This window comes from Juglans microcarpa x Juglans regia, chromosome 2D (genome assembly GCF_004785595.1).
Source record: "Juglans microcarpa x Juglans regia isolate MS1-56 chromosome 2D, Jm3101_v1.0, whole genome shotgun sequence".
Taxonomy (NCBI): Eukaryota; Viridiplantae; Streptophyta; class Magnoliopsida; order Fagales; family Juglandaceae; genus Juglans; species Juglans microcarpa x Juglans regia.
This window is the reverse complement of record NC_054596.1, coordinates 23,950,235-23,962,207: the sequence shown is the minus strand read 5'-3', so window position 1 is coordinate 23,962,207 and position 11,973 is coordinate 23,950,235. Positions and strand designations below refer to the sequence as shown.

Below are 11,973 nucleotides of genomic sequence, written 5' to 3'. Positions count from 1 at the left end.
TTGTGGTCGGAGGGGAGGGCTTACCTGTGAGAACAATTAGGCACGGGGGGCTTCCATTTTGTTTCCCAAAGGAGTTGGTGTGAAAGGAGACAGGAGACGTGCTTAAGAAGCTTCTGTTTGAATCAAGGCCAAAAATAAATAAATAAGCTGCGTAGGTTTTGGGTAATAGAGGAGTAGTAATGGATGGTAAAAGCAGTTGCAATGGTGTAGGCAAAAATACTATGCAGTCAAACTTTGCTTAAAATTGATCAAAACCATCTTGCATTAGAATAGCCATTATCCATACCATTTATTTTTTGGCTGTAAGGAGCAGTGACTCAAAAAATTCGTAGTGAGACAGTGCTTAGGCATTCCTTTTTTATGATTTGCTCTTTATGCATACCAAACTTAAAATGTAAAAAGCAGACATGCGGGACAGATGGACAAGAAATATAAAAATATATATATTATTTTATTATTATAGATAGATAATAGATAAATTAACGTGGAATTATATTTTAAGTGAAATAAACAAAATGTAAAAAGTACTATATTAAGTAAAATTTGTCAATATGATGGATAATTCAATACTAATGCTTTAAGGTATCGTTACCTTTTATCTTGAAAAATGATATAGCGAGAGAGTTGGATCCCGATAGAAGCCACCGACTGTTTATCTTCTTTTTTTTTTTTAACTTGGTAATCAAGAAAAAAAATTTAATGATTTGAAATTTTTTTAAGTAAAATATTTAAGGCTATAAAATGTATGAAAAAAAGACCAAATAATTTTATTGAGAGAATTTGTCTCGCTATACGAATCATATCAAGTCGTATTCCTCTATAGGTTTATTTTTTTATAATTTTTGTAATTAGAGTATTTTCTTTATAAGAATCTTAGCGTTAATTTTGCACGGTTCGGCTAATCCAATGAGCATCTGCGTCGGTTACGGGTCTCGCTATTATCCGCAGCTGACACTTGAAATTATGCTTCTCTCGCACTTTCACCAGACACAGTTGGGTCCTCCCTTTCCACGGTTCGTCAGTTATACGGAGCAGCATAGCAAGACCGAACCGGACATGGACTCGATTCTACTCCCGGAGCCTCTATTCCTGGGTAACCATCGCCCCACCGCCGCTCCGGCTTACCGTTCCTTCAGTTACCAGGTGCCATGCCTGCTCCTATCGCCTCCCGGGAGGAGACTTGTTTCTGTGTCCACCGATCGCTTCTCGGGACTACGGCGGTCCTTAGCTCTCGCCGCCAGTGGCACCTTGATGACTAATTCTGTACCCATACGTTATCTTCTTCGTTTATTGCCTCTTTAATTCCTTTTTTTTTAGTTTTCTTCTTAATTAATGAGCCACTAGCAATTTTTCTTTGAAGCTCGGGGTTTTGAATTCTTATTTTTAGTGCTGTAGGAAAGGGGTCTGGTTTCATCTACGAAATCCCACTCTTATGCCTTGAAATACTTTCTAAATTTTAAGAAGGGGATTAAGTAAGTGTTATGACCCTGTAGTAATGCGGCGTCTTTGCTGGAAAGCCTCGGAAATACGTGGTCGTTTTATGGGGCATTCTAGAATAGAAGTTGGTTACTCCTTTATTTCCATTTTTAATGCTTTCTGTTATTTGAATTTGGAAGGGAATTGTGATCCCATATATAAGAAGTAGAACTTAGATGGGAAGGATTATTATGATAAGAATTTCCAGCTTTTATGAACTTTAAACTTGGAGGAATGGGCACCTTGAATACCCCAAGGCGTAGCCATTTTCATCTTCTTCCCTACTGTGATTCTCTTTCTCATTTCATCAAACCTTGTGGGCACTCAGTTTATTCATCACAACAATCATCTTCCATTTCCATACCATTTCCGTATTACAACACAGTGAAGAATAGCAAGGTTTATTACAATTGGTATCCAGAGCCTGTACTTAGGTGTTCTGTGGTATACTTCCTGTGTACATCGCTTAGGCCTTTTTCATTCTTATTAATAAAATTTATCTCTTACGTATCAAAAAAAAAAAAATTGGTATCCAGAGCCACCACTTCTTCATGGGTGTGGTACGATTAAATAAACAACAATTGTTGTTGCTGGAAAAGATTTTAGAGAAATTAGAGCATATGAGTGAACTGCTCAACCGGATGCAACAAAACTCCAAGAAGATGCAGGAATCTTTGGTGCAATGGCAAGATGAGGAGGACGAAAATAAGGGAGTAGAGGTGGAAGAAATACAGAAATCGGTAATGCAAGAAAAAAATACAGAGATAGTAGCAGTGTCCACAAAAAATTGCTTGGTCTGGGAAGACCAAGCTGTGGTGGAGGGAGTAGAAAAGGCAGCTACGGAATCTGTGGCAGTGCTCACGAAAGCTGTTCTCAAAGAGATCCCCAAAGAAATCACCCCATCCGTCTGTAGAAATTCAAACCCAGTGATAAGGGTCATTCTTTACAATTCGCGGCCTTCACCACAAAGAACCAACCAAATTAGGTACTGCAAAAACCTAGAAGACAGCTCAACCACAGCTCGACTCTCTCGTTTTAAGGGACCCAAGATAGATCTAGGGAAGGGAGCACGACTCGTATGGCATCCCCCTTGGCCAAAATGCAACACTCAGTCTCTGTTTGTGTGTCAGCTTGGGAGAATTTGGGTCTATTTGGCCATGGGTGAGCTTTTACCAGATAAACCCTCAGCTAAATCAACATCGTTTTCTCATGACCTTCACCCACCCCCTTCCATTTCCACTATTCTCTTCAACTCGCGGCGTATTTTCTAGATGACCCCAAAAAATCCCAAACCTCAACCGCAACACAATAGTATGGGGTGGAGTCACTGGTGGCTGTACAACAGCAAACCCACAGAGAAACGACGCCGTTACATGAGGAATTTCCAGGCTCCTCCATTCTTGCTTTCAATTTCTGCAAGGGTGAGAAACAGAGCTAGTTTGCAGGAACTTTATGCGAGGATGAGGTTACCATCATGGACAATCCACGACAGTATGAGGGCTATCCTTTCCTTCCATTATCTTTGATCCAACACCTTCTTTGTGTTTGTGAGAGTTGGCTTTCACTTGGAAATCAACAGAATATTATTCTTCTCCATTGTGACGCCGGGGAGGGGGGGTGGGTTGGCCACATCGCATGAAGTCTGTCTCCATGGCGAAGTTTACTTCACAAGAAATTGAAGCACTTCAAAATGATGGTAACCAGCGTGCACGGGAGTTGTTTGATAAAAAGCCTGGAGAAACCCTTGCTGACGGGGTGACTCAATAAATTATGAGTACTTGAAGTGGGGAAATGAAGCTGAAGAATTGGGCACTACTCCAGTCCCCTTCATTTTCCTCTTGTAACCCGTGGTGAAGCACCATGGAAAAATCCCACAATTGAGTTTGCCGAGAAGCTGCATATGGATGGACTCTTCGTTATCGGTAAGAAATTTTTTGTTCATTATCGGTTTGATATATTGCCACTTAAAGTGGTGTTTAAGCCCTTTGATAGAGGAGGGGAAATAAATCCGAAACCTAAGGTGCCTTTTCATATACCGTCGATACGGAAGCTGCAAGAGGAGTTGAGTATTATGGTGAACAATTCAAACCAGCCATTTGAGCACGTTTGGTTGCAGAGGAGTGAGGATGGTCAGAGGTTTATTCATTCCCTGGAAAATCTTTCTGTTTTGGATTTTGTTGATAAAGGTATTGCGAATGTCAATTCTGTAAATCCTCCCCCAATAGAGTCTACTCCTTTCAAGCTTGTGGAGGGAGTGAAATATTTGAAAGAGTTGGCTGCTAAATTGCATGGTGTAAATGTTTTGAAGGTTGCATTGGACCCTGTAGTAATGGATGCTCCTTATGGGTTTCTTTTTGAATGGTGGTCTTTTTTTGGGATATTATTATCACTGGGACCAATGAAAAACATTCGGAGCGAAGCATGAAGCATGGCAATCCAATGGTATTTACCCCCCAATGGCTTGATGTTTCGCCCCTTATAGTGATTTTTAGGCCCTTTGATAAAGGAAGAGACATAAATATGGTTGGAACGAATTGTAAGATCCAACAAAAGGCCAATCCCTTCCTAGGTGGAGCAACTCTTGCACTCTACCATGAATCAACTCTTGCCCGTGGCTTTGGAAAAAATTTTCAGGATGTAGGAGTGACTGTTTTGAGTACAATTTCTTACTTAGTTAAAGCTTGGCAGAGTACAATGTGTATGAAGGATCTAGATTGGACAAAGATAAGAGCTAATGCATCTATTGGGGAAGTCCCCAATATTGATGATGAAACTTGGTTATCTTCAAGAGCTTATTACATGCCCATTACCAAGTGTTGGGGTGGAATAGAAATGGTGTGGTCTTACGTACAAGGGAATCCACTGCAGCCACTAGAATTTGCAGTTGTTAGCTCAGCATCACTGACAAGTGGCTTAGTCATCCTTCGTGAGAATGGAGTACCTGATCCAGATGACCAAGCTTTTGTGAGTGAAGTAGCTTCATTTCCTGTATACATGAGAGCAATTGATACCTTGCTTAATGCTGATCTTAAGGAAGTCCATGGTGAGGAGCTTCATGCTATAGAGCTCAAAAGTGTTATTCTCGAGTGCGATCCTCATTTCAATTATCTAGCCACTCGGATTCTAAAATATGGGCTTGAAAAGGAAATGGAGAAGATTGAGTCTGAGCTATGCCATTCAAGGGTTGCAAGTGGTGATGAAAGTGCATTGAAGGACGTGGATGGATGTGGATTTGCCAAAAGATTATCATGGATATGTACCAAGGTGGTCCCAGGAATGGTAAAATCAATGGATTTGGACATGGATGACCAAGAACCCATTATTCATGAGGTGAAACATGTGGACGGATTGTCTGTAAACCTGATGGAATCCAAGGTATTTTGGATTTATTTGTTTGGACATATTACTCTGTTTCACAAGTGAGGTAGTGGGTCAGGGCTTTTAAGCTTTCTGGTGAGTTAGGAGAATGATCCATGCTCTGAACCTTGAGCACAATGTTCTTTTAAGGGGAGGAGTTTGTTATGACCCTGTAGTAATGCGGCGTCGTTGCTGGAAAGCCTTGGAAATACGTGGTTGTTTTATGGGGCATTCGAGAATAGAAGTTGGTTACTCCTTTATTTCTATTTTTAATGCTTTCTGTTATTTGAATTTGGAAGGGAATCGTGATCCCATATATAAGAAGTAGAACTTAGATGGGAAGGATCATTATGATAAGAATTTCCAGCTTGTATGAACTTTAAACTTGGAGGAATTGGGGACCTCGAATACCCCAAGGCATAGCCATTTTCATCTTCTTCTCTACTGTGATTCTCTTTCTCATTTCATCAAACATCTTGTGTGCACTCAGTTTATTCATCACAACAACCATCTTCCATTTCCATACCATTTCCTTATTGCAACACAGTGAAGAATAGCAAGGTTTATTACAGTAAGCAGAAGTTTCTGTGCATTCTAATTCATATTGTTTGTAACAGGCTTTTTTTAGCAATCTAGCACAAACTCTTGGCGAGGAGGCCATTCTTCTGATTGAAAGATGAAAAAAAGCCAAAAATAGTCAGAATATATATTAACTTAGGGATTTGGATATGAATATAATTGTATGGAAGAATGAATTTTACAAACTCAAGCTTTTACTTATGGGGGGAAAATGAGTATATGATGAGTTCCATGGTCTTATCCTTCTTCTACTTGACCTGTTTACATTCAGCCAAGAAGTGGAGTATACACCGTTGGTGATTTCATGACAAGAAAAGAAGATTTGCGTGTTGTAAAGCCGACCACAACCGTGGATGAAGGTATCTTGTTATCCTTAAATTGTCATCTTGGGCTAACGTGTACATACATACCTGCATATGTGCATTCGTGTGTGTGGGTGGGTGTGTGTTAATTTTCTAAGTTATCCACCTTTATGCCAACAGCACTGGAAGCTCTTGTGGAAAACAGAATCACTGGCTTTCCTGTTATTGATGAAGAGTGGAAATTGGTAAGGTGTGCTTACCCCCTCTCATATTTTTAGTATGTTGTAGTTAAATGGTTATATGGGTTTTGGATTCTGTACGTATTTTACGGTCCAGTATCAGACTTTGCAGTGCTTACTAAATTTATCAGTCTTACTAATTCTATACATTAGTATCTTCTAATATTTAATTATTGAGGAAAATTTTGGTTAAGTAGAAGAACTAGGTCTTCCAATTGTTCCCACCAGGCCCCAAATCCGTGGGTCACTTGCTGACTTATATATTTAAAATAGTGGCTTTGGGATATAAAACTTTTCCTCAATGCATTCAGCATTTCACAAACCTTCTGGCCACACTAAAACAAGTATCCAGATTCCAGATTATTGCGTAAGATTTTCAATGCTGTTTTAATGTTTTTGTAACAATACAGCTTTACTTGTGCATCTTTTTTTTAAGAAGCTTTCCAAATCTATCAGTGTTGTTAATTTTCATTGCTTGACTTCTATCAATCTGTGTTGTCTTGAAAATGTATGCTGTATGAATATGTGATGTAGGGTTTGTAGAGTATACACTGGCAATGATTTTTGAAGGTTCTCTTAAAATGCAGGTTGGTCTTGTTTCAGATTATGACTTACTGGCTTTGGACTCAATATCAGGTTAATTTCCAAGCTATATCCTATCTTGGTTGCATTATTCATTTGTTTAAAAGCACTCCTTCAGAAGTTTGTAGTTGCTAACACTAGACTAATTATCCTTTATGAGGGAAAATATTCACTGTCTATCAAGATTTCCAGTTTGTTTGGAATAATAATAAACAAATGGGATAAATATTAAAATGGTCGATGTGGTTTGCCTTAAGTCAGATTCGTCCCTATACTCTAATTTTGAACTTCTTAATCCCTATACTTTCAACTTTAATCAATTTGATCCTTCCGTTAGTCTACCATTACTACTCTTTTAAATTCACCTTGTCATCTCCAATTTTGGAATGACACGTGTCAAAATATTTAAAAAAGAATAAAATAAAAACACTTTAAAGAAGTAGAAACACAATGTAAAATAAACACTTTTTTGATGTGTCAACCTACTATTGGAGGTGGCATGGCGAATTTAACAATGTGCGAACAGTTTACTAATGGAAGAATTAAAAAACTCAAAAGTTTGAAGGCACAGGGATTAAAAAATTCAAAATTAGAGTATACTCAGTATAGGGGCAAATCACAGAGACTATTTTAGTATTTCTTTCTTATATGACTATTTTAGTATTTAACCATAATTATATTTACATGGGGATGTTCAAAAGCATATATTTTTTTACTGAAAGAAGAGACAAGTTTATGCTGTTTTATAATGCCTATAATATTCCTGTGTACACGGGCTATGCCTATTTCATTCGTATCGATAATATTTACTTCTTACTTGTCAAAAAAAAAAAAAAAAATGCCTATAATAAATGTGTCAACAGTTTTTTGGGAGTGACAACACCTCTTGCCTAGGGCTGGTTTGTATGTTGAGATGAGATTAGAAATCTCACCTCATCCAATGTCATCTCATCTCAACATCCAAACATCACTCAAACACAAATATTTTTCAATTTCAAATATTTTACTTTTTCATCTAATCATTACCTAATTATTACAACTTTCCTAATTTTCCAAACAAAACATACAAAAAATAAACTTTGTCAAATCTCAAAACAAAACTTATATTAAAAAATTATATTCTAACAATATTTTAACTTTATAATATTTTTATTCAATTTTTTCTTTCTCTTTTCTCAAAATCTCATAAAACATCTTAACTCAAAAAATTTCACTATCATTCACAGATTTTTCATCTCATCTAATCTCATCTCAACATCCAAACGAGGCCTTATACAAAGGACGAAAGGTAGGTCATGGGTCCAAACTAGTAAGATGTAGCACCCCAATGCAAGGTCCAAGCCACATGGCCTATACTCCAAAAGGACCAGTCAATGATACAATTAAAGCTCCATTGAAAGCATTATAAAGAATAAGAACTTTTTCTTCCCAAGCAATGTGGGATCTCATATTCATACCCATTTGCCAATTCAAACCCCTTTTTGACCGAGAAGAATTGAACTCTCTCACTAATATATGCATATTCATACAATGCAAATAGAAAATGAAGTGCATGCAAGATTTGAAAATTTTGTCTTTTGACATGATGGGATTCAATATTTTAATTTAGGTGCTGTTCGAAATGATACCAGCATGTTTCCTGAAGTTGACAGCACTTGGAAAGTAAGTGATAACCATCTCTCTTTAAAATAAAAAGTATAAAAATTCTATTTATGGTTGCCCATGTTTTTGAATTTTGTTTCATATACATGATTTGGTGAAGATTAGGTTCCAAAGCCATTATTGTTCCTTGCATATCCCAATAGAGTAAATTAAAGACTAAGATTTTCAAAGAATGTTTCATTACAGGAAAGGATTTTCTCAAGATTTGCTCTCTCTCATAGAATTGTGAGACATTAGAGTCTAGGGGCAAAATGAAAATTGATTATCAGCAGATACTGTGGTTCCTTTGTCAATCTGAAGCTCGTTTGGATTCTAAGAATATATTAAAATATCTGTGAATAGTAATGAAATGGTTTGTAAATAGTAGTGAAATAATTTGAATTAAGATATTTTATTGGGTTTTAAAAAATGAGAGAAAAAGTTGAATAAAAATATTATAAAGTTATAATTTTTGTTTAGAAGTTTGGGAAAATTGTGTAGTGTTTTGTGTTTGAATGATATTTGAAAATGAAATATCTAGGAGTATCTAAGAATACGTGAGAACAGTTGTGTTCCCAAAACAGGCCCTTAGTGACTCAGACATCCGCATAGAGATCTTTCCAAAAGTAGATTGTGTGCAGTTGGTTCTATGGTTGAGTAAAAATGGTCATCCCTTGCCTCCACCATGTGTACCTGGGCATGCTTATATAGTTGCCTTCTCTTCTAGATTGTCCCTGGTAGTACCTAGTTACAGTAACCGTGAACTTGTTGAACAGTATCTGACTTTTCTACTGTGTGACACATTTATGTAAAATAAAAAGGGATTAAAAAATCATAAAAATATTACTATATATAAAATTAGATCTCAATAATTTGTTACATACGTGTAGAAATAAGATTCTAAAAATACAACTTAATATATGTTTCAGATTTTTGACAATAATGTTTCATAGAATAATATTAATCTATTATTATTTGTATAATGAAATATTTAGAATTTAATTTCTTCATACTAACTATTAAGTGATCTTTTAGGAGATCATCTTTTATTCTAATATGCAGGCTAGTTTATTAAGTTTTATGTAAAATCTAGATATTTTCGTGTCACATTAAACATATAATGTTATAATTGAGACTTTAAATAAATTTTGTCTTGCTCAATGAAGTTTAGAGGATAAAAACCTCTCAACTATTTTCCACTATTTTCCATATAGATATCAACCTTAAATGATTTTTCTTGTATTAATTTCAATCTGGACTCCATATATTTAAGAAGCCTATATATTATAACAAAAGACTTTGGGATTCATGTTAATAAGTTTATTATTTCTCCTAAACTTACTTTTAATTTAATTTGGTGAGGCCACATCCTTGAAAATATATAAGAAATTATCCTTGAAAATATATAAGAAATTATACAAAATTTTGGGACTATAAGAAAAAAAATGGAGAGATATTTCTAGGTATATTGAAATTCTAGAAACTTTTATAGAGCATATGGATTGTAAATTTTTTTTTTTTTTTTTTTTTTTGGGGGGGGCGGGGCACAAAGATAAACATGGGTCCGCCACTGATTTGAAGCATTTCATGGCCCCATGATGATCATTGTTTGGGGCGCAGAATACCTCCCTAGTTAAAAAGTGGTTTTGTGTCATGGTTCTTTTTTGGTCTTTTCCAGCACTTTTTAATTTTTGAACTTCTAGAGAAAGGGGAAGGGGGCTTAATCAGCGGATCCTTCCTTAATATTTTAACCATTTAGGGTTAGCTGTGATCCTTGACTTGCATTTATCAGCCACATTTTAGTCTTCTATGACCATATTGACCACTGAATTTTCGGTTCCCTTGAGTATTTTGGGGGCCTTTCACTTAATTGACATCATTCATTCTTATTGCTAACATCATTTGGTTTTTGTTTATGATTTCTGTCAACCTTCTTCAAATTTGAAATTCCCACAAACCAGATTCACAATTCAAAGTCCTCTAAGCAAAGTGTGCCCAAGTTTTTAGTATCTCTCCTACTGGGAGTCTTCCAGCTCATGTTTTAAGTATGTAATTCTGCAAAATTCTCTCTTTAATGCTCTCAGTCATCAGAATGATTAAGGAAACAGTGTGAATATATTGGCTTTAAAGGGTCCTGGACTGCAGAAGAATTCTGGTGAGAAGTATTCATGCAATCATGATACAGAAAATTGGGAAGAACAATGTGTCTTGTTGTCTCTCCTTTCCTGTTGCTAAATGGCTATTAAAGCATCTTTGAGGTCCTGTTTAAAACTGTTTTTCTTTACTCTACTTTCAATAGTTAGATTGCCCAACCAAGTAATGCTATAAGTGCATATCTGCTGCAGACTTTCAATGAGGTACAGAAACTGCTCAGTAAAACCAACGGTAAGTTGGTTGGTGATTTGATGACGCCAGCCCCACTTGTAGTACGTGAAACTACTAATCTTGAGGACGCTGCTAGGTCTGTCCATCTCTTTCTTTCTCTGCTCTTCCTTCACTACTGCTACTTCCAATTTTCCAATGATAATTTTGAGTTGGTTTATCAAATATAGGTTATTGCTCGAGACAAAATACCGTCGCCTTCCAGTTGTAGATGCCGAGGGTAAGCTGGTAAGTATTTCCCCCATCCATAATTGGTCTATGCTAGCTTCTGGTTCTTAATTAGCCAGGGTTTATAACCTTGCAGGTCGGGATTATCACAAGAGGCAATGTCGTTAGAGCCGCCCTTCAAATAAAGCGTTCTGGTGAAATGAAAGCATAACATTTAGATTTGTCCGATTTAAGAAGCTGGGATGAATGTATTCGTACAAAGTGCTCGAGTGTGTTGACAGGGGAGATCAGAGGATCTCAGCTTCTTTCTATGAACAATTTTGGCTTATATATATATATATATATATACATGTATTCAACACCAATGATATTTCTATATAAGTAATTACCAGGACCAAGCTTGTTAGGTACTGAATTCCTCCATTCCATCCGCCCCACACTCACCAAGAAACGAGTAAAAAAGAAATAAAAATAATAATAAAGAATAAGACATTTTGTCACCTACTAAAACGAAATTTCATAACGATATAATGGAGGCTATCATCGTATTGGGACCATTCATTGTCGGATGGCCACCTTGTATTCAAACAGGTGACCTACGCTCAACAAATACTATAATCTTTCGCAATATATATTTCATTAGGAGGGTGGATGGATGCTCTCTCCGTCCTTCACCCTTTCTCTCGAGGGAAAGAGATATGGTGATTGTACTGCATGTGAAATAGGTAAATCGACTGCCCACTCTCCTGTTCGTAGGAAATAAAAGATCAAACCTCCCCAACAGTCTTTGGATTGACGATCATCGTTTACATCAAATGTATGTGTATATATATATATATCCCCAAACAGTTCTCTGGGATGACATAATCATGATAAATAATATGCCGTGTCTGAAAAGCAGCAGGTGTTTTCCGCTGATTGTGGGGGCAATCCTTTGTCCCCTTGTGGAAAATGCATAGAAATCTTCGTCTAAGCTTGGATAACAGCCAAAAAGCACAAGTCAAAAACTGTCATCCTTTCTCTCTCTCTCTCTCACCAAGATGCTAAGCAAGCTGCTGTTAACCTAGATATTTTTGTTGATTTTGACCTCGTGGGGAAAGCCTTATACTTGCAGACATGCAGTTGCATATATATTATCCTTTTGTGGCTAAATAAATAAACGACCGACCAACCAAGTTGCAAGCCTCACAATCACCAACCAGCACAGCAATAGCTATTTCTCTCTTTGTAAAACGCCCCACCCCGCA

The 11,973-nt window shown here is 36.7% G+C and overlaps 1 protein-coding gene across 1 annotated transcript; it reads left to right on the top strand.

Annotated features, from left to right (window-relative positions):
- The first annotated feature begins 956 nt into the window (after positions 1–956).
- Positions 957–11,136, top strand: LOC121250181 (CBS domain-containing protein CBSX1, chloroplastic-like). The gene is made up of 8 exons (XM_041149176.1): positions 957–1,263; positions 5,684–5,771; positions 5,895–5,959; positions 6,541–6,589; positions 8,145–8,197; positions 10,522–10,637; positions 10,729–10,786; positions 10,863–11,136. The coding sequence occupies exons 1-8, from the start codon at positions 964–966 to the stop codon at positions 10,935–10,937; spliced, it is 804 nt and encodes a 267-aa protein (XP_041005110.1). The 5' UTR covers positions 957–963; the 3' UTR covers positions 10,938–11,136.
- The last annotated feature ends 837 nt before the right edge of the window (positions 11,137–11,973 follow it).

Excerpts from the sequence above, each read along its gene's own strand:
- LOC121250181 (XM_041149176.1), top strand. The coding sequence starts at position 964 with ATGCTTCTCTCGCACTTTCACCAGACACAGTTGGGTCCTCCCTTTCCA. Across the intron at positions 5,772-5,894 it reads GACCACAACCGTGGATGAAG|CACTGGAAGCTCTTGTGGAA; the intron begins GTATCTTGTTAT and ends TTATGCCAACAG. Across the intron at positions 8,198-10,521 it reads AAGTTGACAGCACTTGGAAA|ACTTTCAATGAGGTACAGAA; the intron begins GTAAGTGATAAC and ends TATCTGCTGCAG.